Source organism: Chamaea fasciata, unplaced genomic scaffold (assembly GCF_029207755.1).
Source record: "Chamaea fasciata isolate MVZ Bird 193981 ecotype frontalis unplaced genomic scaffold, bChaFas1.0.hap1 SCAF_11, whole genome shotgun sequence".
In the NCBI taxonomy this organism is placed as follows: domain Eukaryota; kingdom Metazoa; phylum Chordata; class Aves; order Passeriformes; family Sylviidae; genus Chamaea; species Chamaea fasciata.
This window is the reverse complement of record NW_027094096.1, coordinates 25,329,049-25,351,384: the sequence shown is the minus strand read 5'-3', so window position 1 is coordinate 25,351,384 and position 22,336 is coordinate 25,329,049. Positions and strand designations below refer to the sequence as shown.

The 22,336-nt window shown below is 45.3% G+C and overlaps 1 protein-coding gene across 3 annotated transcripts; it reads left to right on the top strand.

Moving 5' to 3' along the window:
* Positions 1-2,710: 2,710 nt before the first annotated feature.
* NCEH1 (neutral cholesterol ester hydrolase 1) lies at positions 2,711-22,076 on the top strand. 3 transcript variants are annotated; one of them, XM_066193739.1, is made up of 5 exons: positions 2,711-2,932; positions 11,552-11,780; positions 13,626-13,695; positions 15,702-15,873; positions 17,272-22,076. In XM_066193739.1, exons 1-5 carry the CDS (start codon positions 2,795-2,797, stop codon positions 17,887-17,889), a joined length of 1,227 nt encoding a protein of 408 aa, XP_066049836.1. In that variant the 5' UTR covers positions 2,711-2,794; the 3' UTR covers positions 17,890-22,076. The 3 variants fall into 3 exon arrangements, with proteins under 3 accessions (XP_066049836.1, XP_066049837.1, XP_066049838.1); XM_066193740.1 differs by lacking the exons at positions 2,711-2,932; positions 11,552-11,780 and adding an exon at positions 13,116-13,377; XM_066193741.1 differs by lacking the exons at positions 2,711-2,932; positions 11,552-11,780 and adding an exon at positions 13,364-13,451.
* Positions 22,077-22,336: the final 260 nt, after the last annotated feature.

Sequence of the window (22,336 nt, the reverse complement as noted above, 5' to 3'; positions counted from 1 at the left end):
CCTCAGAAAAATCCCATCCAACCTTTTTTCTCTCTACTTTGAGGAGATGAGTAGCTGAGAGAGGAGTGGGGCTCAGTTTTGCCAGAGGTTTGGGAACAAAAATCTTCCTTTGTTGGAAGAGATGGGAAGCAATTATTACACTCAGGATGCTGGGTGTGGGTTTTAGGGGCAGGATCTTGGGAAAGCAAAGGAACAGGGAAAGCAAGGGAGGCAGGTGAGCAGGGCACAAGGTGTAAGAAAAGGTGTGAGCACAAAATAATACAGAAAGGCACGACTCTGTATAAAAATCTGGAGACTTCGGAGACTTATCCCGTGCTGCTTTCTTGGCAAAGCTTGTTTCTTTCCTTCTGTAGTTCTACCCAAGCGGACTGTGAAAACCACAGAAAATCCATCTGCTGTTGTTAAGGTTAAAGATGCTTGAGGGTCTGACTTCCTCCACTCATTCCAGAAACTTTCTTCTGCAACCTTTAGAATCAGCGAGGTGGTACTTCAGTTCCAGGAAAGCTAGACTAAAAGCTGACCTTTCGCTTCTTAGAAACCTCTAATATTACGCTTTCATGTCAATTTTTAAAGGAAACTTGTGTTTTCCAGGACTCTATTTATATTTCTATGTGACTTTTTAGTATTGTGAATTAATTTTAAATAATTGTCATTGTTTAGTTTGGTGCTCATTCTTTCTTTTTTTTTTTTTTCTGCACTGGATTCATTGTTTACATGAATCTGGCTATTTAAATAAATATTTTAATTTGCTGACGATAGGACTGTGACTAAATAGTGACTTGTGTAAAGGCTGAACTCTTTAGTGTTTGGGATGAAAAAAATCTATTTAAATTTTTTTCCTGTCTTAGGTACAAGAAATATTCCTGTGTTAAACCAAAATTCATTACTGACCCATGGTAAAAAGATGAAAACCCCCACAAACTCCCAGTCCAAAACAAAATGACAAAATAAACATACCTTAAACAAATAATCTTTCTGGAATAATTTTGTGATGTGTTAAATGGGAAACAGTATGGTTTCTTCAGGTAAAATAAGGGCATCCCTGAATTCCTGGAAACGCCTTGAATCTGAGATCCTCTCAAAATTGAATTGATCCACGTTACAGCCTTCATCTCACCTCCTCAGCCTCTGGGCTCAGTGGAGAAGGGCAGACCCTACCTGAACACTGATGTTCCCGTTCTGTGCTGGCAAAGAGCTGCCGCCACACACATCTTCTGCGGCTACAACCCCTAAATATGAAAATCAAGGCCAGGTCTGACAGGGGACTGGATCAGCTGGGTCTAGTGGAAGGTGTCCCTGTCCATGGCAGAGAGTGTGGAATGAGATGGTCTTTAGGCCCCTTGCAACCCAAAGCATTCTTCAGACCGTGAAAGTCCGTGTGCGTGTGGGTCGGGCTGGCTGCTGACAGTCAGCCCCCACAGAACCACCCAGCCTGAGGTGGGCAAAGCCTTTGGGTGCGGGTGCAGGGGTCAGATGTAGGCATGGGGCGTCAGCAGTGGGTGCAAGGTGTCGAGAGTGGATATGGGGTGTCAGCAGTGGATACAGGGGGTCAGCAGTGAGTACGGGGTCTCAGCAGTGGATATGGGGTGTCAGCAGTGGGTGTGGGGTGTCAGCAGTGGATACAGGGGGTCAGCAGTGGGTACGGGGTGTCAGCAGTGGGTACGGGGTGTCAGCAGTGGGTGCGGGGTGTCAGCAGTGGGTACAGGGTGTCAGCAGTGGGTGCGGGGTGTCAGCAGTGGGTACAGGGTGTCAGCAGTGGATATGGGGTGTCAGCAGTGGATACGGGGTGTCAGCAGTGGGTGCGGGGTGTCAGCAGTGGGTACAGGGTGTCAGCAGTGGGTATGGGGTGTCAGCAGTGGGTACGGGGTGTCAGCAGTGGGTACGGGGTGCCAGCAGTGGGTACGGGATGTCAGCAGTGGGTGCGGGGTGTCAGCAGTGGGTACAGGGTGTCAGCAGCGGGTACGGGGTGTCAGCAGTGGGTACAGGGTGTCAGCAGTGGGTACGGGGTGTCAGCAGTGGGTATGAGGTGCCAGCAGTGGATATGGGGTGTCAGCAGTGGGTGCGGGGTGTCAGCAGTGGGTACGGGGTGTCAGCAGTGGGTATGAGGTGTCAGCAGTAGATATGGGGTGTCAGCAGTGGGTACGGGGTGTCAGCAGTAGATATGGGGTGTCAGCAGTGGGTACGGGGTGTCAGAAGTGGATATGGGGTGCCAGCAGTGAATATGGGGTGTCAGCAGTGGGTATGGGCAGTCAGCAGTGGATATGGGGTGCCAGCAGTGGGTACGGGGTGTCAGCAGTGGGTATGGGCAGTCAGCAGTGGGTGCGGGGTGTCAGCAGTGGGTGCGGGGTGTCAGCAGTGGATTTAGGGTGTCAGCAGTGGATACGGGCAGTCCGCAGTGGGTTTAGGGTGTCAGCAGTGGGTGCGGGGTGCCAGGAGGCAGCACTGCAGATGTGGATGCCTTTGTTGGCCGGGAGCGCGATGCAGGAGCTCTGTCTCCGCACGCCCCGTGTGTCCGCACAGCCCCTTCCCCCGCGGGCCCCGGCGCTGCCCGGGCAGCCCGGGGCCGCTGCGATGCTCCGGGGCCGTTGCCGAGAGCGCCGCGGCGGCGGCTCCGGGGGGCGGGCGGGCCCGGGCGGGGCGGCGCCGGGCGGGCTCCGGGCCGGGCTGGGGCCGGGCACACGGCCGGCGGCCCGGGAGGAAGCGCCGGGACTTCCTCCGGGGGCGGGCGGCCCGGGGGCGGTGCGCGCCCCGCGGGGAGCGCGGCGAGGCGGCCGCACACGGCGCGGAGGAGGCGATGCGGGCCGCCTGGGTGCTGCTGCCGGCGCTGGCCGCCCTGTCCGCCTACTACGTGTACCTGCCGCTGCCCGGCGCCGTGTCGGACCCCTGGAAGCTGATGCTGCTGGATGCCACCTTCCGGGCGGTGCAGCAGACGGTAAGGCGGCCCCGGCTCTGGCTCCGCGGGCGGACGGCCCCCGCCCCGCTCCCGGAGGCGCTCGGAAGCGCGGTAACGGTGCCGGCCCGGGCCGTCCGCGCCGCCCGCCGGGCCCGGCCCGGCCCCCGGGGCCGGAGCCGAGCGGGGCGTCCCCGGCTCGGTGACATGGCTTGTGCGGCGGGCCGGAGCTGGGGCCGGCCCCGCAGCACCGGGCGGTACCGCATGCAGGAGGAGAAGCGCGTTCGCGTCCCTCTGTAACGCGCTGGCTCCGCGGCGACAGCGGCAGCGCCGCGCGGGACAGCCCCGGGTGTCGCCCCTGTCCGTCCGTCCGTCCGTCCGTCCGGCGAGCGCCGCTCGGCACCGCCGGCTGCCCGCACTGCCGGGGCTCCTGGCGCAGCCTCAGCGCGTGGGCTCGGGATGGTGAGCGACTTGCCGGCTCTCGGTCAGGAAAAAAAGACTTAGTGGGTTTTAATCTGATCCGTTACGTATGCCTTGGGGAAAGAAGACATTTGAAGCTCTTTGAAATATTAAACTGCCTCGATTTGGAGTCTTATTACTAAAAGAGATCGAACGCTTGCTTTTTTTTTACAAAGCAGTTGTCACTTAATGATTTCTCCCTTATTTTCTGCCAGTATTTTTATGGTGACGTGAAACAGAACAGATGATGACAAAATTTCCGATAATGGCTTTAGCTGTGAAGTTTATTTTCTTCTAATATTATCAGATCTTTCACAACGACTGATCAGTCATGGACAGGACTGATGTAAGGCACTACGTATGTGAAAACTGGAAGTTGTTTTGATTTTCATTTCAGTTTACTGAATTGTTATGAAATGTCCAAAAGCTTGTATTTTGAGCAGATGACGATCCCTTCAAAAGGGGGTTAAATGAGTTAGTGGCCAGAGGGCTGATGAATGGACTAGGTGGGAATGTACCTCCTATGTTCATGCAGTAACGGTGGATAGTGGGAAGCGCGAGGACAGTGGACCACGCAGTGTCCAAACTTGTATGTCCTGCCTGAATAGCTTCTCTGGTTGTCACCCTTGGGGACAGAGGCTGGAACTAAATGGATCGCTCATCTGATCTCCTGGGACATCTTATGGTCCAGTTGTATAGCCGAATGAAAGCATGCCTCTGGGATGAAATGAGAAAACCTGTTTGATGTACAGATAAAACCTGGTCACTTGTAGGTCCTCCCGGATGATAGGAAAATTATGCAATACAGTAGCTAAAGTTCTGCAGTAAAATCTATGGCTTGACATTCGCTTGCTCCGTGTTTTTAACTCAAGTGACTGAACTGCAGGTGCTCAGCTTGCCCAGATTCATTGCTAAGTAGGGATGGAAGGGCCATGGTGCCTGCCCAGCATGCTGCCTGCGAAACAGTGTCATGGTTTGTCTAGAAACACCTGAATCAAGGCCGGAGCCTCTGGCTGAAGGAGACCTCACTTTAGAAAATGATATGACTGTGACTATATATCTGTTTATTGCTGCTGCCTCAGCTACACATTCAGTTTGTTTCTGTGGTGTGTTGGGCGTAGATGTATTCTGGTGGCCCTAGCTTGGCGGCTGAGGAGTATCTCTGTTGAGGTATTCTAGCGGTCACAATCCCAGGAGGAGCTGGCAGGACAAAGCCTGGTGGGTGCCCGCTGGAGCAGGCTGGTGGCAGGGCTGAGGTGCCCACATCTGCCCCGCTCTCTGGGGCAAGGAGGACTTTGTTCGGGGAAAGTGGTCATTTCTTAGTTGTTTTCATCTCTGGCCTTAGAAATAAATACTTCAGTACTGAGAAAAAACTACTAAGCAAGTAACAGTTTCTGTGACATCACTCGCCAACCGAAGGGACAAGTGAGTTTCCCACTTGTGAAGGAGGTGAGTTGTTAGGGGTGCCCCAGCCACACAGCAGGTGAGCTTTGGGGCATTGGTTTCTGGGGAGAAAGAGAAGGTGCTTTCCAGGTGTTCAGAAGTCTTTCTGACACTGAGGCAGCACAGTCGCGAGTGGATGACTGTCATTAGGAGGGAACTCTTGTGACCCTAAGGTAGGATTGTAAAAGTTGAGCTTGTGTATTTACTTTGTTAGGCAGCTTTTGTGTGTGTATATATATAATAAAGCGTTTGTCCCTTTCTAGAGCTCAGCTTCCTCTTTCTTTCTTTCTTTCTCAATCAGCTGTTCCAAGGCCAAATGGTTTAACATTTCTCTCAGTGTGACTCTTGAACTTTCACCCACTTCTGAATGTATTTCAGCTTGCTGTTTATTACTTTGCTTTATAGATCTGGTAGCCGGCAGAAACACCTTTCTAATTCTGAAATCTCTGAAATGTACTTTTCCCCCACAAACATCATGTGCTTCAATTAAATTAATTGTCTTTTGCTTGTTTTGAAACGGATTTGTCAAGACTCTGATGATTAAGTGTGACCATTTCTTGTTAGGCATAATGTGTTTGTTTGCTCAGTGCATTAATAATCGCTGTGAATAAAACACAATAGGGCTGTCGCTGGCTTCCAGCATACTAATGATAAGGTTTGTACATTTGCATGTAGAGTTTTGTCCCAGTCAGCTGTAAATTTCTTTACAAGCTTGGGACTGAGTCAGTGTCGTGGCTCAGTGTGAGACTCCCAAGTATAATCAGGTGGTTTAAAAAGTGCGTAGTGTTTATAGGGCAGTTTCTTTAACTAGGTTTCAAAACGTACTACAGAAGGGAACTGATACTGCTAACCTAGTCTTAAACTGGGGGGAACAGAGGTAGGAAGAGCTGGAGTGTTTATCTGAAGTCACAAAAATTCCAGTGAAGGAGCTGAAAACAGAGACGACTTTTCAGAGCATTGTTCCTGTGCCCTCTTTAACGCCCCGGAAAGAAAACAGAGATACTGAGACTTTAATGATATAAATGAATTGATGTGAAAATGCTTACCTTACATAAGAAAGGGGAATTTGCCCATCACCTGTCTCAAAATGGGGCATGGTAACATTTTTACATAAAACTGTGATACAGCACAATTTGAGATTAGAAATTAAAAACTTGTATACATACGTATATATACAGGTACATCGGAACTCAGCTTCACTGAAGTGTGGGAAGCCACATCAAGTTAATTACGGGACTGAGCCATAGATTTAACTGTAGTCACTTTTGCAGTTGGTGTCTGTTTAGAAGTGTCTAGAGCAAGACTTGGTAATTCTGCTGTAACAGCAGTATTGATAACAGGCGTTTTTCACTTCTTCCTCTAACCACTCTCCCTTAGAGGAGGAAAAAGAGCAGCACATGTTTCTTCAAGTCCTTTGAAATAAGTTATTTCTGAACACCACTGTCAAGACACTTGCTATTCTGGTGCATGGGAGGGAAAGAGGGATTTTTTTTGGAATTGGGACAGCTGTTAGCAAAGGTTTGGGAGGGTTGGCATAGAGGCCATCAGAGAGATGCTTGTGGAAGAAGGCAGGCAGCTGTACAGGGCAGAAAACTTCTCATCAGCCAAGTGTTTCCTTTGTGCTTCTTCTCCACTCACTTTGGGAGTAAAATCAACCATGGGATATCAACATTCAGGAGTGAAGAAAACAGTGTTAGTTCTTTCTAACATTTTAATTTCTCTCTACCCGCGTATTTCAGAGTGTGGGACTTCTGGACAGATGTAAATCATAGTTGTAGGCAATGAAATAAGTTTTTGATGGTTTTGGATGCAACAACAGTCTTAGAATTGATTTACAGTAAAAAAGTTTTAATTATGCCAGGTAGATCTCACAGCACTGGCACCTGAGCAGAAACTGAACCACACTGTAAGTCCTTTTTGCAGGAACAGGTAACTGGCATTGTTGTAAAAGCAAATCATCATGGTTGAACAGATACATGCACAAAACCTTACATTCAAACGTAATCTAGATTTTGCTTCTAATTAATAATCTGAAAAACAGCCTTCCTGTTTTATTTTTAGTTCTAAAGGAAATTCATAAAACTAAGAGCACTTGTCTTTGAAAACTGTCTTTATCCAATAGTATTAAAAAGACATGTTCTTTACTGGGCAACAGGACATTTGCATTGAGAAATCTTTTTGTCAGATCACCCTTAAACAGGGTAAATTGCCCGAAATGCACAGAAAACAATATGTTCCACAGACAGCTAAATGTGGAAATAATCCTGTTTATTTTTCACTCATCTGTTACTGACAACAGACGCTGTTGGTGTTTTGGCCTCTAATGTTTATAGAAGTGTCTTTCTCAAAGCAGTGCCAGAACTGACTATAGTGTCAGCGTCTTTTAAGGTAGGAAGTTGAGTTTTAGACAGTTCAGCCTTGCAGTTCCAGCATCATTACTCAGTTGAGTCATGAGCGAGATTTGGCTCGGTCCCGAGGAGTGCTGGATGTAGAAAGAGCCTTAGCTGTTTGCCCAGTTCCTGCTGCCCCCCAAAGCCTGGAAGGTCAGTGCAGGACCTTGGCTCTGCCCAGCTGGGAGGGCACTGCAGGGAGCAGCTGATGCCTCCGGGGTGTTGCCTTCGTGCGACCTGTCGCAATAATTCCGTGGCTAAAGGGCAGAGCCACGGTTAGCCGAGGACGTCGTCTGAGGACAGAGTCCCAACGTGCTCAGTAGCGTTAGAGGTTACTGGATGCTTGCAGCAAAAACTTTTGGGTTACTTTTTTGCAATACAGGACACAGGATGAGTATGGCATTCAAGCCCTTGAGGGCATGAGTTTCTTAATGAAATTGTCAGCCGAGGAGCCAGTAGAAGAATCCGTATAATTTAGGGACAGATGTTGGTGGTTAAAGGTGAAGTAATGGTCCCTCACTGGTGCAGTACTTTGTTCATTCTGCCCTGACTCCTTTCTTCATTTACTGATAAATTTCTCCTACATCAATTAAATCTTTCAGTATTTGGCACCCTGTATCAAAGAAGTTACCAGAAGGAAGGTGTCAGTCTTAAACAGTTCAGTCCCTCGGGAGTGCCTGCATAGTCCTTACCTTCAAACCTCGGTCATGGGAATGACCTGGTGAAAGACAAGGGGATTTGCTGAAGTGGGCAGACTTGCAGCTGTGACTCAGAGCGAGGGATGTGCTGTGCCTGTGGCTGGCACAGCAGTTCTGAGCCAGTTGCCCACAGGCTTCTCATCTTTATACTATCTCCTCTTTCTTTCCTGTAGTCTCTTTACTTCCCCCTTTTCCTTATGCTTTCTCTTCCTTTCTGCTAGCTTTTAGTATTACTGTGCTGTCTGCTCTCCCTTTCCACCAGAGAACATCTCTCCTCTCCTCTCCTCTCCTCTCCTCTCCTCTCCTCTCCTCTCCTCTCCTCTCCTCTCCTCTCCTCTCCTCTCCTCTCCTCTCCTCTCCTCTCCTCTCCTCTCCTCTCCTCTCCTCTCCTCTCCTCTCCTCTCCTCTCCTCTCCTCTCCTCTCCTCTCCTCTCCTCTCCTCTCCTCTCCTCTCCTCTCCTCTCCTCTCCTCTCCTCTCCTCTCCTCTCCTCTCCTCTCCTCTCCTCTCCTCTCCTCTCCTCTCCTCTCCTCTCCTCTCCTCTCCTCTCCACATCCACATCCACATCCACATCCACATCCACATCCACATCCACATCCACATCCACATCATCCCCAAATATATTGAAGTGTTACATTAGCTAACCTGCAGCAGCCCTGCAGGTTGGAACTGGCAGGGTGGTAAAAGTCACAGCCACCAGCAAAGATGAAACCCATTGTTGCTCACATGAGATGAGCAGTTCCAGGTTTATACTGGATTTAAGGCAATCCAGCTGCTGCCAAAAGGGCTGGTCCCATCCTTTCTCCTGCTCCCTCTTTCCTGCCTTGGGGTATCAGGAAGCTGATGACATGGCTGAAATTCAGTGTTTCTCAGGTTCTGAGCTGGTGCAGCAAGATCGTGCTCCGAGGTTCCAGTGGCACCACGAGAAAGGTGCCAGGGAAGAACAGGCATCAGGAGGGGCAGGGCTGTCCTTTGAGTGGCAAGGCTCCTAGAGGAGAGTGGCCAGCCACATCTTCCGCCAGGAGTATTAGTACAGACTGCTAAGATATGATAGATTATTTTTTTTAATATTTAGAGGGAGGAAAAGAAGAAATTTATTTGTGAGAACTTTGGACAAGGCTGGCTCTTTGCCAGCAAAAAATGCAGTCCTGAGGCGTTACAAATAACGAGCCAATAGGCTGATTAGGCAGATTGACTAACAGAGAATCTATCTGATAAATGCTTGGCCAAAAACCTGCCCATGTCTGATAAATAATTAGGACTGTTGCCTTTGTGCCCTGATGTAGAAATCATCTCTTCCAGGTTCATGGATTCTTGGAAAGAGTGGTCTACTCTGGGAGAAACAGGCATGAAAGAACCTGGCAGGCTGCAGATGGGCAGGGTGCTCCGTGATTTGAAGAACAGGGCAAAACACTTCTTGGTAAACACCAGTAACTAGCCTTGAAAACGAAACATTCCCGATTTCAGGGAATATGTGGTAATCTGGTCTACAAAGAATGCAAACTGAAGTGGGAGAAAACAAAAATGAGATGTCTCTTGCGGCACAGTCAGGCTAAGTAAAATCTACAAAAACATTCTTTTCTTTCGCAGTATTTCTAGAACTGCTTCCCGGTGGTTACCTCCCCTGGGAACTTCCGAAGGGCACAGAGAGGATCAGACCTTTATGTGGTTACATCGGTGGCAGCCCAACAATTTGTGTGCCAACCTATTAATAGATGTATTGCTCGTCAGATTTCAAACCAGTCCTGGGGTTTCCTATGGGAATTTTAAGTAATGGTGGGAGAAAAACATGGGCTGAAACGCAGAGATACAAACAGCCTTGTGAATTCAGCATTTCTTCCTGCTGGGTGGGTGTTTTGTGTTTCTTCTCCCAGAGAAAACACTTGCAGTATGAAGAAATGATAGCCCATCCAAAAAGCAGCAAACATCTTAAAACTTGTATTCCTACCAAACCATCTCAGCAGGGTGATGTTACCACAAGCTAAAGCAAGAAAAGAAAGTAATTTTTTTAAATTCTTGTTTTGGAAGTGGATTCCTCTCCAAGATCACGTAACAGTCCATTGCATTTGGTGTAAATGTTGGGATTTTTTTAAAGATCAAACTTGTCCTTTTTTCTACAGCAGTCTGCAGTGGGAGCTGTGCAGGGCCTTTTCAGTACAGAACCTGGATGAAAGCAAGTATTTCAATTCTTTTAAAATTCAAACTAATTAGGACAGAGGAAAAAAAAATTACATGTAAGAGATTGTGGCTCAGATCTTTGAGTGCTTCAAAGCTTGCTTTTATTCTGGAAGGGGGAGTGTGTGCGGATTTTGTACAGATTAAACTGGCAACCATCTGTTCTTCAGCAGGTGAATGTGGTTAGACCAGTACCTGGGTGACCCTGCTCGCCCTGTGTCAGCATCTTGAATTCTTTGTAGCAGGCTGCACCGCACTAGTGGGGCTGGCAGAATTCACACTGCAAAGTGGGCCTGTGTAGTAAAGCCCTCTACAACAGGACGCCTCTTGTTCCAAGTGTTTGGTACCTGGACATAAAATAAAAGTTCCCAGCTGACAGTTTTCCTAGTGGTAGTGTTGCTACAGGTATATGTTAAGTGTAAGTGTTAATTTTACCTCCCAACTCCATTGCCTTGAGTGAGAAAGTTGTGCAAAAGGCTTTGCTGGTTATCCAGTTTCTGAGCTTAAAGGGGAAGAACCTCCACTACTTTTTCTTTTAAATGGTCAGTCTGGACTCTGTAGTCCCTGTGGTCCTTTGGCTGCCCTTTTGCCACCCCTAGTGCACCATCCGGGGCATGGTGACAGGTATGCACTACAAATAGTGAGCAGGTCATGTGTGGGGAGCAGGTCTTGACCACTTCAGGTGGAGAAGTGCCTTGAAGTAGTGTTTGCTAAGAGAAACAGGTTTCTAATCGAGTCAGGGCAAAATTTGAAAAGTAAGCATGAAAATAAAAGTCCTGGATAGCTACAGGGGACAAAATCCTTCTGCCGTAAGGAGACAGAAGGATCAGATCATTCTTCAGTTTCTCGGTGTTTTAATCACACAAAAAAGTAACACATTTGAGTCTCTGGGGTTGGAAAAAAGTGTCATTAACCTACTGTTGTTCTTGACTAGTGTTTCAGATCCCTCCCAGTTCAGCAGGTGAACACAGGACAAGCCACCATTATATTCCTTTACGATTATTCCTGTTTCCAAATTTCTTCGCAGTCCTTGGGAACTCTGCTTAATTTGGAAGCAGAAAGATTTATGCTTTGCGGTGGAACAGGGAAAATAATCTGCATTTTTGATTCTTTTCCACCAAAAAACATCCTCTGTGCAGTATTGCCCTCTGCTGGCACCAGTCTGAGGAGCTTCATAGGTCCCCTAGTGGAACATGAGGTTTGTCCCCTTCCAAGGCATCTTTCAAAGGATCGGAGTGCTCGTTCATGGTTGTGATCCACGAAGTGCTCATGGTTTAATCTTATTTTTCCACGGAATATCTTTTATGGGCAGCGTTTTCTTTTAATACAGCTTTGAAAGCATTAGAGGTCCTTGACAGAATTTCATTTTCCAGTGGAGATTGTAAGAGTCACGCAGGACGTGCCCTTTGGAGGCAGTTGTGTTACACACCAATGTGGCAGCGTATGATATGCTCTGAAGTAACAGAAATTTCTTTCCTTCTTCCTTTCTCCCACTAGTGTCACCTGATTCACTACCTGAGACTCAGCCATCACTTGATAGTTCTGAATTATTTGATTTGCACCTTTGACAAGCTGAAGTCTGTGTCCTCTGAAGACATTAAAATCACGGATGCTGTTTTTGACGGCGTGGAAGTGAGAGTGTTTGAGCCTCCTGCCAAGGGAGATGAAAGCCTCAAGCGCAGCGTTGTTTACATCCACGGAGGGGGCTGGGCCTTGGCAAGTGCAAGTAGGTGTCTGCCTGTAATTAAATGGGATTCCAGTCTGCTTTTCTCCTAGCAGGAAAACCCAAAAGCTCTTCTTCCTGCCAGGAATGGCAGTTTTGCTAAGATGTACCAGGATTCAGCAGTGACTCTCCACTCTGGTGGATGAAGTCTAAGGAGAGGGGGAGAAAAATATCATGAACACACAGCAGAAGGGCATATCTTATCTGCATGTGAGCTGTAAAAAGACCTAAAGGTTAATTTAGTTACACCCTGAGAGGGAAAAATAGCTTATTGATTAAATTTCTGTGATGCCTGGGTGGGCTGCTTGGGCCAGTCCCCCATTTTCTGAGGTAATGTGCAGAAGTCAGTCCTCGGTGCTCGGGTTCCAGCTACATGAAAGGAAATTATGTGGGGTTTCCCCGTTTTCAGAGAATAATTAGCAGAAGACTGAGCTGATCTACACTGCATGCAACAGCCTTGCCAATGTTTGGTTCTTAAATAACACCTACCTGGGAATACACACTGCTGAGCACAGACAGGAGGGTGGGGGAAACAGGCTGGCTCCTCTAGGTTGCTCCTTAGGGACTACAACCACCACTAGCGTAATTACCTTGAAATTTAATGCTGATTACTCCATTAACTTGGAAACCACAAACATGATCAGAGGAAGTGAGGTACAGCTATAGGCAGTGATAAGGTAACCACTGATTCCTTCCACATGGTACAGGAGGAAAACAGCCTTGGGAGAGAAAGGGCATGTGGTTCCTGTGGCTGCTCTGAGATCCGGAGCTGAGAAGTCTTCTCCCTTTTCCTTCCCCATTGTTCCATACAGCCCTGATGCATTCTGCAGCTTCCTCTGCAGAAAAAGAATATCCGTGGATTTTTTACAAAGTGATACGACACACAGACTGTATTGATTGCATTTGGACTCTGGATGTACAAATCCTTTAGACCATGATTTGAGTGAGATTTAGGTTTCTAAATAACTCAAATGTGGCCTTCACATGCCTTTGGAAATTCCAGTCTCTTTGTCCTGTTGTAGTTAAACATTTTACTCCTCTTCCTACAGAGGATTTGTGCTTGTGGTATTATTTGAGATGGGTTTTCTTAGCCCTGCCTACGGGATATTTGTTAACCTCCTGCCTGCATCATTTGTTCTGTAATAGTTTGCATATGACTCTTGTGCAAAAGTTTATATTGAATTGCTGCACCTTGTCAGGATGATTATAGCTTGGCTTTGTCAGATGTATCCCTGAGTCCAAGGTGCAGAAGTTAATGACACAATTGCTACACCTAAATATTAACTTCTAAGAGTGGATACTTTAGTAAGTGTATAATGTCCTATATTTTATAGTACTGGGAACCAGCAATTAAGTAACTGGAAAGGAACAAAATTAAAGACAATCAGTCCTCTGATAAATAGGATAGCTGTGATTAATCCTCCCTTGAACGAGTAGCTCAGCTGACATTAATAGGGCAGCTCATTTGAATGAAAGCAATGCATGCTATAATAAAATGAACCACAGGCAGTGACTCATACAGCAGTAATTCTCTCTGGATGTTAATGCCCCCAAACCACTGGGTGCCTTAGATTTTGGCCAAGAGAGAAAATTGTGATAGGTGGGTGAAATGACATGTCGGAAGTCACCAAGAACCAGATGAGGAAGGAGGCATTAGACTGCAGGATTCTTAAGGCATGAATTACGTTCCTTCTGCTGTACAATGGATTTGGCACTTGATCAGTTGCAGGCTGATCTCATTTACTTTGCTGATATCTGTGTGGTGGCTGTATGTTTTCTGAGAAGGCTTAGGGACAGCTTTGTGACTATTGACTCGCATGTCCCTAACACCATGTCCTTCCCTTCCAGGAACAAGCCTTTACAACAATCTCTGCAGAATCATGGCTGAATCTCTGAATGCTGTTGTTGTCTCTGTTGAGTGAGTAATCCAAAACTGATCAAGTAGTTTTTAGGTATTGGAAATATGTAACAGTTCTTTTAGCTTTTTCTTCTCTAGTGGCTTCTCTACAAGGCTTTCACTTGGACAGTAATTTTCTATACCAGTCTGGTACCTTTATCCTTTTAAAATTGCAACGAATTGGAATGCTATCGGAAATTCATTTGGGTTTCTAATTATTTCAGAATACACTGTGGGGTCTGGCAGTTTCCTGCTGCTCTCGCAGTCTCCCACTGTTCCAGTCCTCTCTTCTAAGCCTTGTGCTTCCCTCAAGAGCAGAAGACTGCCAGACAACAGAGAAGCAGGGCTGCTTTTTTAACATGTTGAATAATTCCAAGGCAAACAAACCTCTTGACTAGCTAAATACATTACCTAGAGGACTCCAGCTTGATTAGTACTATTCCCATCTTTATTGTCAACTTCAATATTTTCTTTGCAAACCCAACCACTTGATAAAATTACTCAATTTTCCCACCTGCAGTTCATTACATACCAAGCTTTGGGATCTAATTGCAACTTAATTATATGGAGTTGATGTTACTCATTTAATGCTTATTACAGTGTACTTTAAAGGGTTGGAGGGTTTGGTTGGGTTGGTTTTTTGTTTTTGTTTTTTTGTTTTTTTTGTTTTTTTTTTTTTTTTTTTTGGTTTTTTTTTTTTTTTTACTGCTTTGGTTTTTATTATTAGAAACAAAGAAAACTACAAAACCAGCTGTTGGTTATTCCAGGCAAACAGCAATCACAATATTGAAAAGTTCCTTATTATTGCTTTTCTGATTTATGCTGACATCATTCTGCCTATTGCTCTGAGTTGCTATTACATTTTCTCCTTAATCATTATATCTTTCAATCAAGGTGTTTGTATTCAATTAGTCAAGTCTAATTAGATTCCTTGTTGGTCTAATTGCACATCTCACTTTCACAATCTATGCACAGTTTACTGTTACACAGTTTTGCAAGGAGCTCCCAAAGGACACTCTCAGATTCCTGTATATACAAGATACAGATTGCTTTCTGACAGCAGGTCACAACTGGAGTTTGAAAGTTGTAATCTTAAGTTTAAAATTTATTCTGCATATGAAACTTCTTTAGCTTACAGTCTGAAGATGTTTTGAGTCAGCGAATTGAATTTTGGTTCGCTAAGCGCTACTGAGAAAGTGTAAAATCTGTAGTTTGAAAAGCTGAAAACTTTGTACCATAAGGCCCAGTAAAAACTCTTGGATGTCAGATTATTCAGTAAATACAAACAGATTTCTCCTGCACTGTTACTTAGAATCTGAGAAAGCCTCATGTCTGGGATTCAGCTGCTGGCTCTTCCTGGCAGACTGTTTGCTCTCTCTGTGCCTCCATCCCCACCCTGCCCAATGGGGGCACTTCTGCTCCTCTCCTTGATAAAGCAAAGGAATTATTGTATCTGTTGCATTGGAGAAAACTGGAATTATTTAGTGTCTTGGTTATGGTTCATTTCATGGCACAGAGGGATAGCCAGGTTTATTCCCTCCTGACAGCAGTAAAAATTTGGGAAGCAGAAGTGCTTGGGTGTTTGGCTCAGCCAAACAGGAGCGTGTTGGGTGTGTACAATTTACTCACCCTCCGACTTGTTAAGGTGGGAATTTGGATCAAAACCAGGCAGAGTGTAACGACTCCCTTGCCAAGGGTGTTTTAACTATTGATTTTTATAATGCATGAAGAAATCCTCCATTGGGAAATCCTAGGGAAGTGCTGCACAATTTTATACTATCTTGGTATTATTCCTGTCTAGTAGGCTCATCATAATTTTTCCAAATTAGAACACTAATTATAAGATTAACTCTTACACACGTATTGCACACCTCCTACTTCTTCTGCACTATTTATCCTAACAAAATACTCATTTCCAGCAAGTGTTATCTGATGTCACCTGTAAATCCTAAAGGAGAGGTACAACATAAAACATCAGTACAATAAAGCAGAGGTAAGAATTGTTTCTCACCCCTTTTCTTCTGCAGATACAGGCTGGTGCCCGAGGTGTGCTTCCCCGAGCAGTACCACGATGCTCTTCGTGCAACAAAGCATTTCCTGCAGCCTGATGTCTTAGCTGAGTATTCAGTGGACCCCAGTCGAATTGCAATCTCTGGGGACAGCGCAGGAGGGAATTTGGCAGCTGCTGTGTGCCAGCAGGTAACACCCACCGAGTGTTCTGTATTGCACCGCAGCAGCCCAGCCCAGAGAGGCTGGCAGGTTCTTTGTGCTGCACCAGCACAAGGGGAGGTGCCACCCCTAAAAACAGAATGGTAGAAAGCCAGCATCTGCTCATTTTAATTCTGTAAAGTGACTCAGTCACTGTTATGAATCACATAAGTTGTGATGTGTTGTTGCAGTCACAAGTTGTTATGGACCAGAGTTTAAGAGCAAGTAGCTGAATGACTTTTTTTAACCTATTTTGCTGGTGAACACTTTATTTTTCCAAGTACACATAATTTCTTAATACGGTTGCCTAGTTTTAGATAATTGTCTCTGGAAATATGCTTTTATTTCTTTCAAATACAAATGAAGGACAAAATCTACAGTAAATGGAGCTTAATTCTTCCATTAAATTGTCTTCCTGTAGCATTTTGCGATTTTAAGGAAATTTCTTTTGTGTATCTGCAGTTTAAATGTAATCTGAATTTGATCTAGTAAAGAATTTAAAGGAAACCTGAGGCAAGTCATATTTTTCACGGTTGAATGAAATATTATTATTACTAACTTATTCCTATTTCCATAACCATTAGCGATAAGAAAGCAGATACCATGTCCAGACAACTAATTATCATGACAGCCTTGCAATATTGAATTAGGGTGGAAAAATTAATAAGAGACAATTACAATAAAAGCTTCAACGTTGAGGACTGATAAGCATGATAGTACCACGTTTTGGAAAGAGCATTCCTAATTCGATTTCCTGATGCATAATTCTTTTTAAACAACATGAGACACGATAGGGCACTGGGTATCTGGTGTAGAATATGAAACAAAGAGCTTGCTGACTCTTCCAATAAGGCAGTCGGGGAGCACCAAATGTGTAATTGATAGACTCAAATCAAATGCAGGTCGAGTCAGACACAGGGAGGTGTTTCTGCACCAGGTGAGTCTTTGCTGGAAGAAATTGTGGATGCCAGCAATCCACATTGGCTGAGAAAAAGAACTAATTAGATCAATTCGTGGAAGAAGAATCCATGAAAAGCTCTTAAGAGCAAGAGTAGCTCCTTTGATTCAGGAAATCTTTCAGGTGCCACTTGTTCAACTGGTCACTGTTTTAGAGAAATGTCACTCCACACCATTTTTTCTTCTTTCTCCCTTCAATAAACTTATGTCAGTGATTTCTGTTGGGAACGGGGTGCTGGGTCTTCCTGAAAGGCTGCCTCATGAGAGGAGAAAAAGATCAGGCTGCTGATACTTCAGAAAAAGCCACATTACCTGTATAAGAGCAGAGTTCACTCTGGAGCTGTCAAATGAACCTTTGCTTTTCTGAAGTTCCACACTGACATACGTTTACCTCCTTTACAATCTTGTTTCTGCTCCGTGCTTTTCACACAGCTTAGCAAAGATGAGGACTTGCCCGTCAGGCCGAAACTGCAGGCTTTGATCTACCCCGTCCTCCAGGCCTTCGACTTCAACACTCCCTCCTACCAGCAGAACATGAACATGCCCGTGCTGCCCCGCTACGTCATGGTCAACTACTGGATCGACTACATCAACGGCGACTACGGCCTGGCCCACGAGCTGCTGGTCAACAACCACACCGCGCTCAACGTCGGCCGCGCCCTCTCCTTCCGCGCCCGCCTCAACTGGACCTCCCTGCTGCCTCCTTCCTTCAAGAAGAGCTACAAGCCCGTGGTGCAGGCCACGGGCACGGCGGCCATCGTGGAGCGGCTGCCGGCGCTGCTGGACGTGCGGGCGGTGCCGCTGCTGGCGGACGACGCCACGCTGGCGCGGCAGCCGCGCACCTACGTGCTGACCTGCGAGAACGACGTGCTGCGCGACGACGGCGCCATGTACGCCCGGCGCCTGGAGCGGGCCGGCGTGCCCGTCACCCTCGACCACTTCCACGACTGCTTCCACGGCTGCATGATCTTCACCGTGTGGCCCACGGATTTCTCGGCCGGCGTCAAGACCAGGGACAGCTACATCAAGTGGTTGGATGAGAATCTCTGAGCGGAGGGTTCCCGGCCCGCCCGGGCCTTCTGGCCTGTTCTGGCAGAGGAGCGAACAATCTGAAAGTGCACTTTCCAGAATTCTGACTTCGCCCTTCGGCTGCTGGGGGGGTACAGACCACTAAATGCAGCGTTTTCTAGCCCAGGAAAGCATTTTGAGAAGTTTTTTTTTGGTTTTTCCTTCCACTTTCTTCCAGGTGACTATTTGTGTTGAGCAGGGAGATCAGGATTCCTGCAGGATTCTCAGCCTGGCTGCAGCTTTCAAGCTTTGACTCTTAATTAGGTGCAAAGGCCCTGGCTTTCAAGTGATGTGTGATAAATCCCAACACCTACATCTGCTTCTGAATATGTAAGAATGTGAGCTATTTCACCGAAGTGTTGAGCACCTGATGTCTCAGTGAGAGCACTCACCTTGGGCAGCAGGGCCGTGCATTTGAATGACAAACACAGATTTAGGTGTTGGCTTTTTGCCGTAGACAAAGGGCTCATTTAAATTTTAAAAAATATTTCTTACAAAAGTTCTTCTAGACAGTTAAAATGATGCTAGATGAGTCTCTTAGCCAAACCTGTAATTCAGCTTTGGAATTTGGTCTTTACCGCCTTTTAATAAATATATTTTTTAAAGGTACAGGACTAAATACATTTTCAGTAGAAAGTATGGTAGCATACACACAAATGGGTAAGATAAAATACTATGTGTAGCAGCAGAATCCAGGCTTCCTGTGTGAGTGGCCTTCAAAGCTGACTACTTACTTGGCTAAAGAATGTGACTCCACCTGTGTTCAAAGCCTCAGCTGTATGACCTCCTTACAGAAAATACTGACCTTACTACAAATAGTCTGCTGTGTGGTTTGCACTAATATTTGTAATTAATAGTAGAAGTTTTTGTTCATTGACTTCTGTGTTTTTAGTTTTTCTTGTATTTCCTGCTTCATGAAAGGAGGAAAGGAGATGAATAGAAGTGAGCTCCAATCTATACAGAAGATTTCATTCTGAGCTTGGCAGCTGAGCTTTGTCTGTCTTGTAGACTGCTCTAGGTAAGGTGATCTCTCTACTGGGCAGCAAATGTGTGCAGTTCGAGCCCGTTTGTGAAGTTCAGTCAGGCAGGACAGGGGACTGGAACCACTTTGTGACTGTGTCGTCCAGGCTGCTCACAGCAATGAAGGTGGTGTCAAAAGCCCGTAGGCACAGAGGAGAGAGTGGGAGATTAAATTCATCCTCAGTTTACCACAGGCTTCCTGTGGGTTCCCAGGAGAACAACATCATCTCTTTACACCCCACTTCTTCGAGGGAGGGAGTAATTTCCTACCTCACAAAGGAGTCGTGAAGCTGAATTCTCAGACATGGGTGAGGCACACGGATGTGAATGTGACTGCAGGCACTCAGCAAAAGCTCCCATGGCTTTTGACTTTCCATTCTTCTCCCAGAGCTGGCTCGGAGCAGCCTGTCCCACATCAGGGATGCTGCTGGGCTCAGGTCCTGCAGAGCAGTTGGTTCCCCTCTGTCCTGGTTCCTGTCAGGAATATAAGGTGAGGCTTCTTAGCCCTTGGAGATCATGACAAAGGCGATTTCATTAAAGCATTCCTTACAGCAGGATTCTGAAAAGTTCCTCAATAAACCCCATCAGGTACTGGTAGATCAAACTGCCTTCTGACATTTAAAATATATACAGAGCAGTCCCCTTTCACTGGGATTTAAATTAAATAGGAGAATATCTTTACTGAATCACTGCTTCCTGGAAACACCAGGTTGTTAACGTGGTTGTGTGTTTTAAGAAAAGCCATTAACGAGGCAAGGCCTGGATGTCAGCTCAGTCATGCAGGCCAAAACTCATTCCCAGCATAGTTCACACAGAGATCAGAGGCAAAGCTTTTTCAACAGTGGCCCAGATTCTTCCTCCACTTAGCATTTACAAAGACTTGGTGGAATTAGAGCAACCAAGTGACAGTTTGAATCAGCATATATTCTGATCAAGAAACCAAATTAACGCTGCAGAGGAATTCCAACTTTTTATCTGGATTTAAACCCTTTCCTCCTTTTCCCCATAAACACAACTTCATAGATTGTATGCTTTAAACAGACAGCAACCAAAGCTATGTCCATTCAAAAGACAAGTTACTAATCTGCTCCAGAATCCTTCCCCTTTATATGGAGACTGCTCAATTTACCTAACTTTAATCAATGACTAAAATAGTAAACAAAAAATCCCTATACTGAGTTACAACAACAGGCTTCTTCCTGAATTTCCCGCTTAAAAGAGTAAACCCATATCAGAAAAGATACCATTTATATCTACTCACTGTCATTAGTATAATATGTAGAAATACTATGATTATATGTCACAGTATAACTGTAGTACTGGAAGAAAATGGTTAATATTCCTATGAATCTTAAAATAATTAAGTTTTGCTGACAGCTTTCTGCAAAGCTTTAGGTCAGCATTTGTTGATAGCTAAGTTATAAATATCTGGTTTGAACCTAAAATATAATTGCTGCTGGTTTTTTTTTTTTTGACTGAAATGAAAGGAGAGCTGGAATATATATATATATATACACACATATAGATGTGTATATATATATATATATGTTCATGGAGTTGGTTGTAAATTTCCTTCATGCACTGAAGCACATTAAAAGTCTTGGCACAAGAAATGGTAGTAAGTTTATAACTGGAGTGAACGTGTTTACGAAGCCGTCAGCAGCCTGGTGTGACAGCTGAGATCACAGCACCACATGGATGTGACGTACAGTATTAACTACTTCTGTCAAAGCATCTGGACTACTTTGATCTTGCAGCCACGTGGTTTAACACCTGATAGCTGCAGAGATACCTGAGGGATCCTACGACACGGGCAAAGAAGAGGTCTGAGTCCCAGCTCTAAAATGACCTTTAGTGCACAGCCGCACAAGGCACTGATGAAATTCAGTGTGAGCCTTGAAGCGAGTGTTAGTCCCGACCCAGCTTTCCTGCTCCTGTGCTTTGTTCTCCTTTGCACGCAGTCCCCATGCCCCACATTGAAAGTTTAGGGTTGTTTCCTGCTGTGTTGCTACCAACTCCTAGGGACTGACTCAGGGTTACAGAAAAAGAGGATGCTTGATAGCAAGGGATTAGGATTAATCCATTTCACAACGCCCGGATTCGCTCCTGGGTTTCCCACGTCTCCAAGTGTTTCCTCAGGCACATCTTGCACCTTCATCCCTTGGTTATTTCACGAAGCAGTTTAGGGCACTTTGCACGATGTCGGATCAGAGCAAATGTTTGTAGCAATATTTCACCTGTGCATGGTAAAGTCTTTTCAGAGGAGATGTTCAAGAAGCTTGTTTTCTTATCATGATCTTGGTTAGATACCTTTTGTAGGCAGCTTTTCTCCCCCTTCTACAATTAGACTCTATCCCTCTTTTGCAAAAAATATCTTATTCCTGGTGGCTATCAAAGCACTCAGATGACAGCTTAAGGAAAAAAAAAAGGCAAAATCAACTTTCATAACAGAACCTATAGTCATTCTTACCCTGCTTTCGTAGACCTGAGAACTATATTAGTGTGTCCTCAGTATTTTGGCTGATATTTGCAGGAATAGATGGAGATTTTGTCTCCCTAGCTGAGGACCTCTTAAAGGATGGGTGTTCAACACTGCTGGAAGCCCAGACCTCTTTCAAGAGGTTTCATGATGCATAAAAATCACAAATAAGTTGCATTTCCCAACCTTCATCTAAGTAATTCCAGAACTGCATTCTCAGTCAAAGCAGAAAGGCCATTGTGAGTTTTAAGCCCTACAAACTAAATAGAACTACTTCATCTTTAAAGCATTGTTTTGTAGTATTTGGGCCTCTATATTTTTTTAATCTCTTAGCAAACTTTACTAGAAACTTTTAAAAATAAAAATATTGGAAGCAGGTAAACTTGAGTTAAACCTTTTAAGCTGCTATAATCCGTAACAATGATATTGTTAAAAATAAATCTAAAACTAGCTGGTTTGATGTTCTCATATTTATGATGTTCAAAAGCCCAAAATACAACATACTTGATATGAATGCATTCAATACCTTATGCATGACTGGTTTTTGCTTTTTGTCGCAGAGCAGGGGGAAGATTTGTAAGATCTCATTACCAAGTGTGATTTGAGATGTGCTATCAAAATGAAGAACAAATAAATAAAGTGAAATATACCTGTGATTTATTTTATTTTATTTTTCCCAGAACCACTGGTTTTGTATTTCTGAGCATTTCCAATCTGATTTTTGATTGTTTTCAAGGCAGGAGACTTCTGTGAGGGTCACGTCCTTGTACTTCATTTCTGCCAGATGTTTAATGGTGACCACATCTGCTGGTGCTGAGTGGACAAACCTCCACTGGTGCTGTTATTCTTCTTCAAGATAAACGGCAGAACTCATATTCTCCATTCTGATGTATAAACACATTTTTATGCGTCTGTAGGTTATGTGTATGT

Bases quoted from the DNA above. Each gene is read 5' to 3' on its own strand.
- NCEH1 (XM_066193739.1), top strand. From the start codon at position 2,795: ATGCGGGCCGCCTGGGTGCTGCTGCCGGCGCTGGCCGCCCTGTCCGCC. The intron at 13,696-15,701 runs GTGAGTAATCCA...TTTCTTCTGCAG, and splicing joins GCTGTTGTTGTCTCTGTTGA to ATACAGGCTGGTGCCCGAGG. The intron at 15,874-17,271 runs GTAACACCCACC...CTTTTCACACAG, and splicing joins CAGCTGCTGTGTGCCAGCAG to CTTAGCAAAGATGAGGACTT.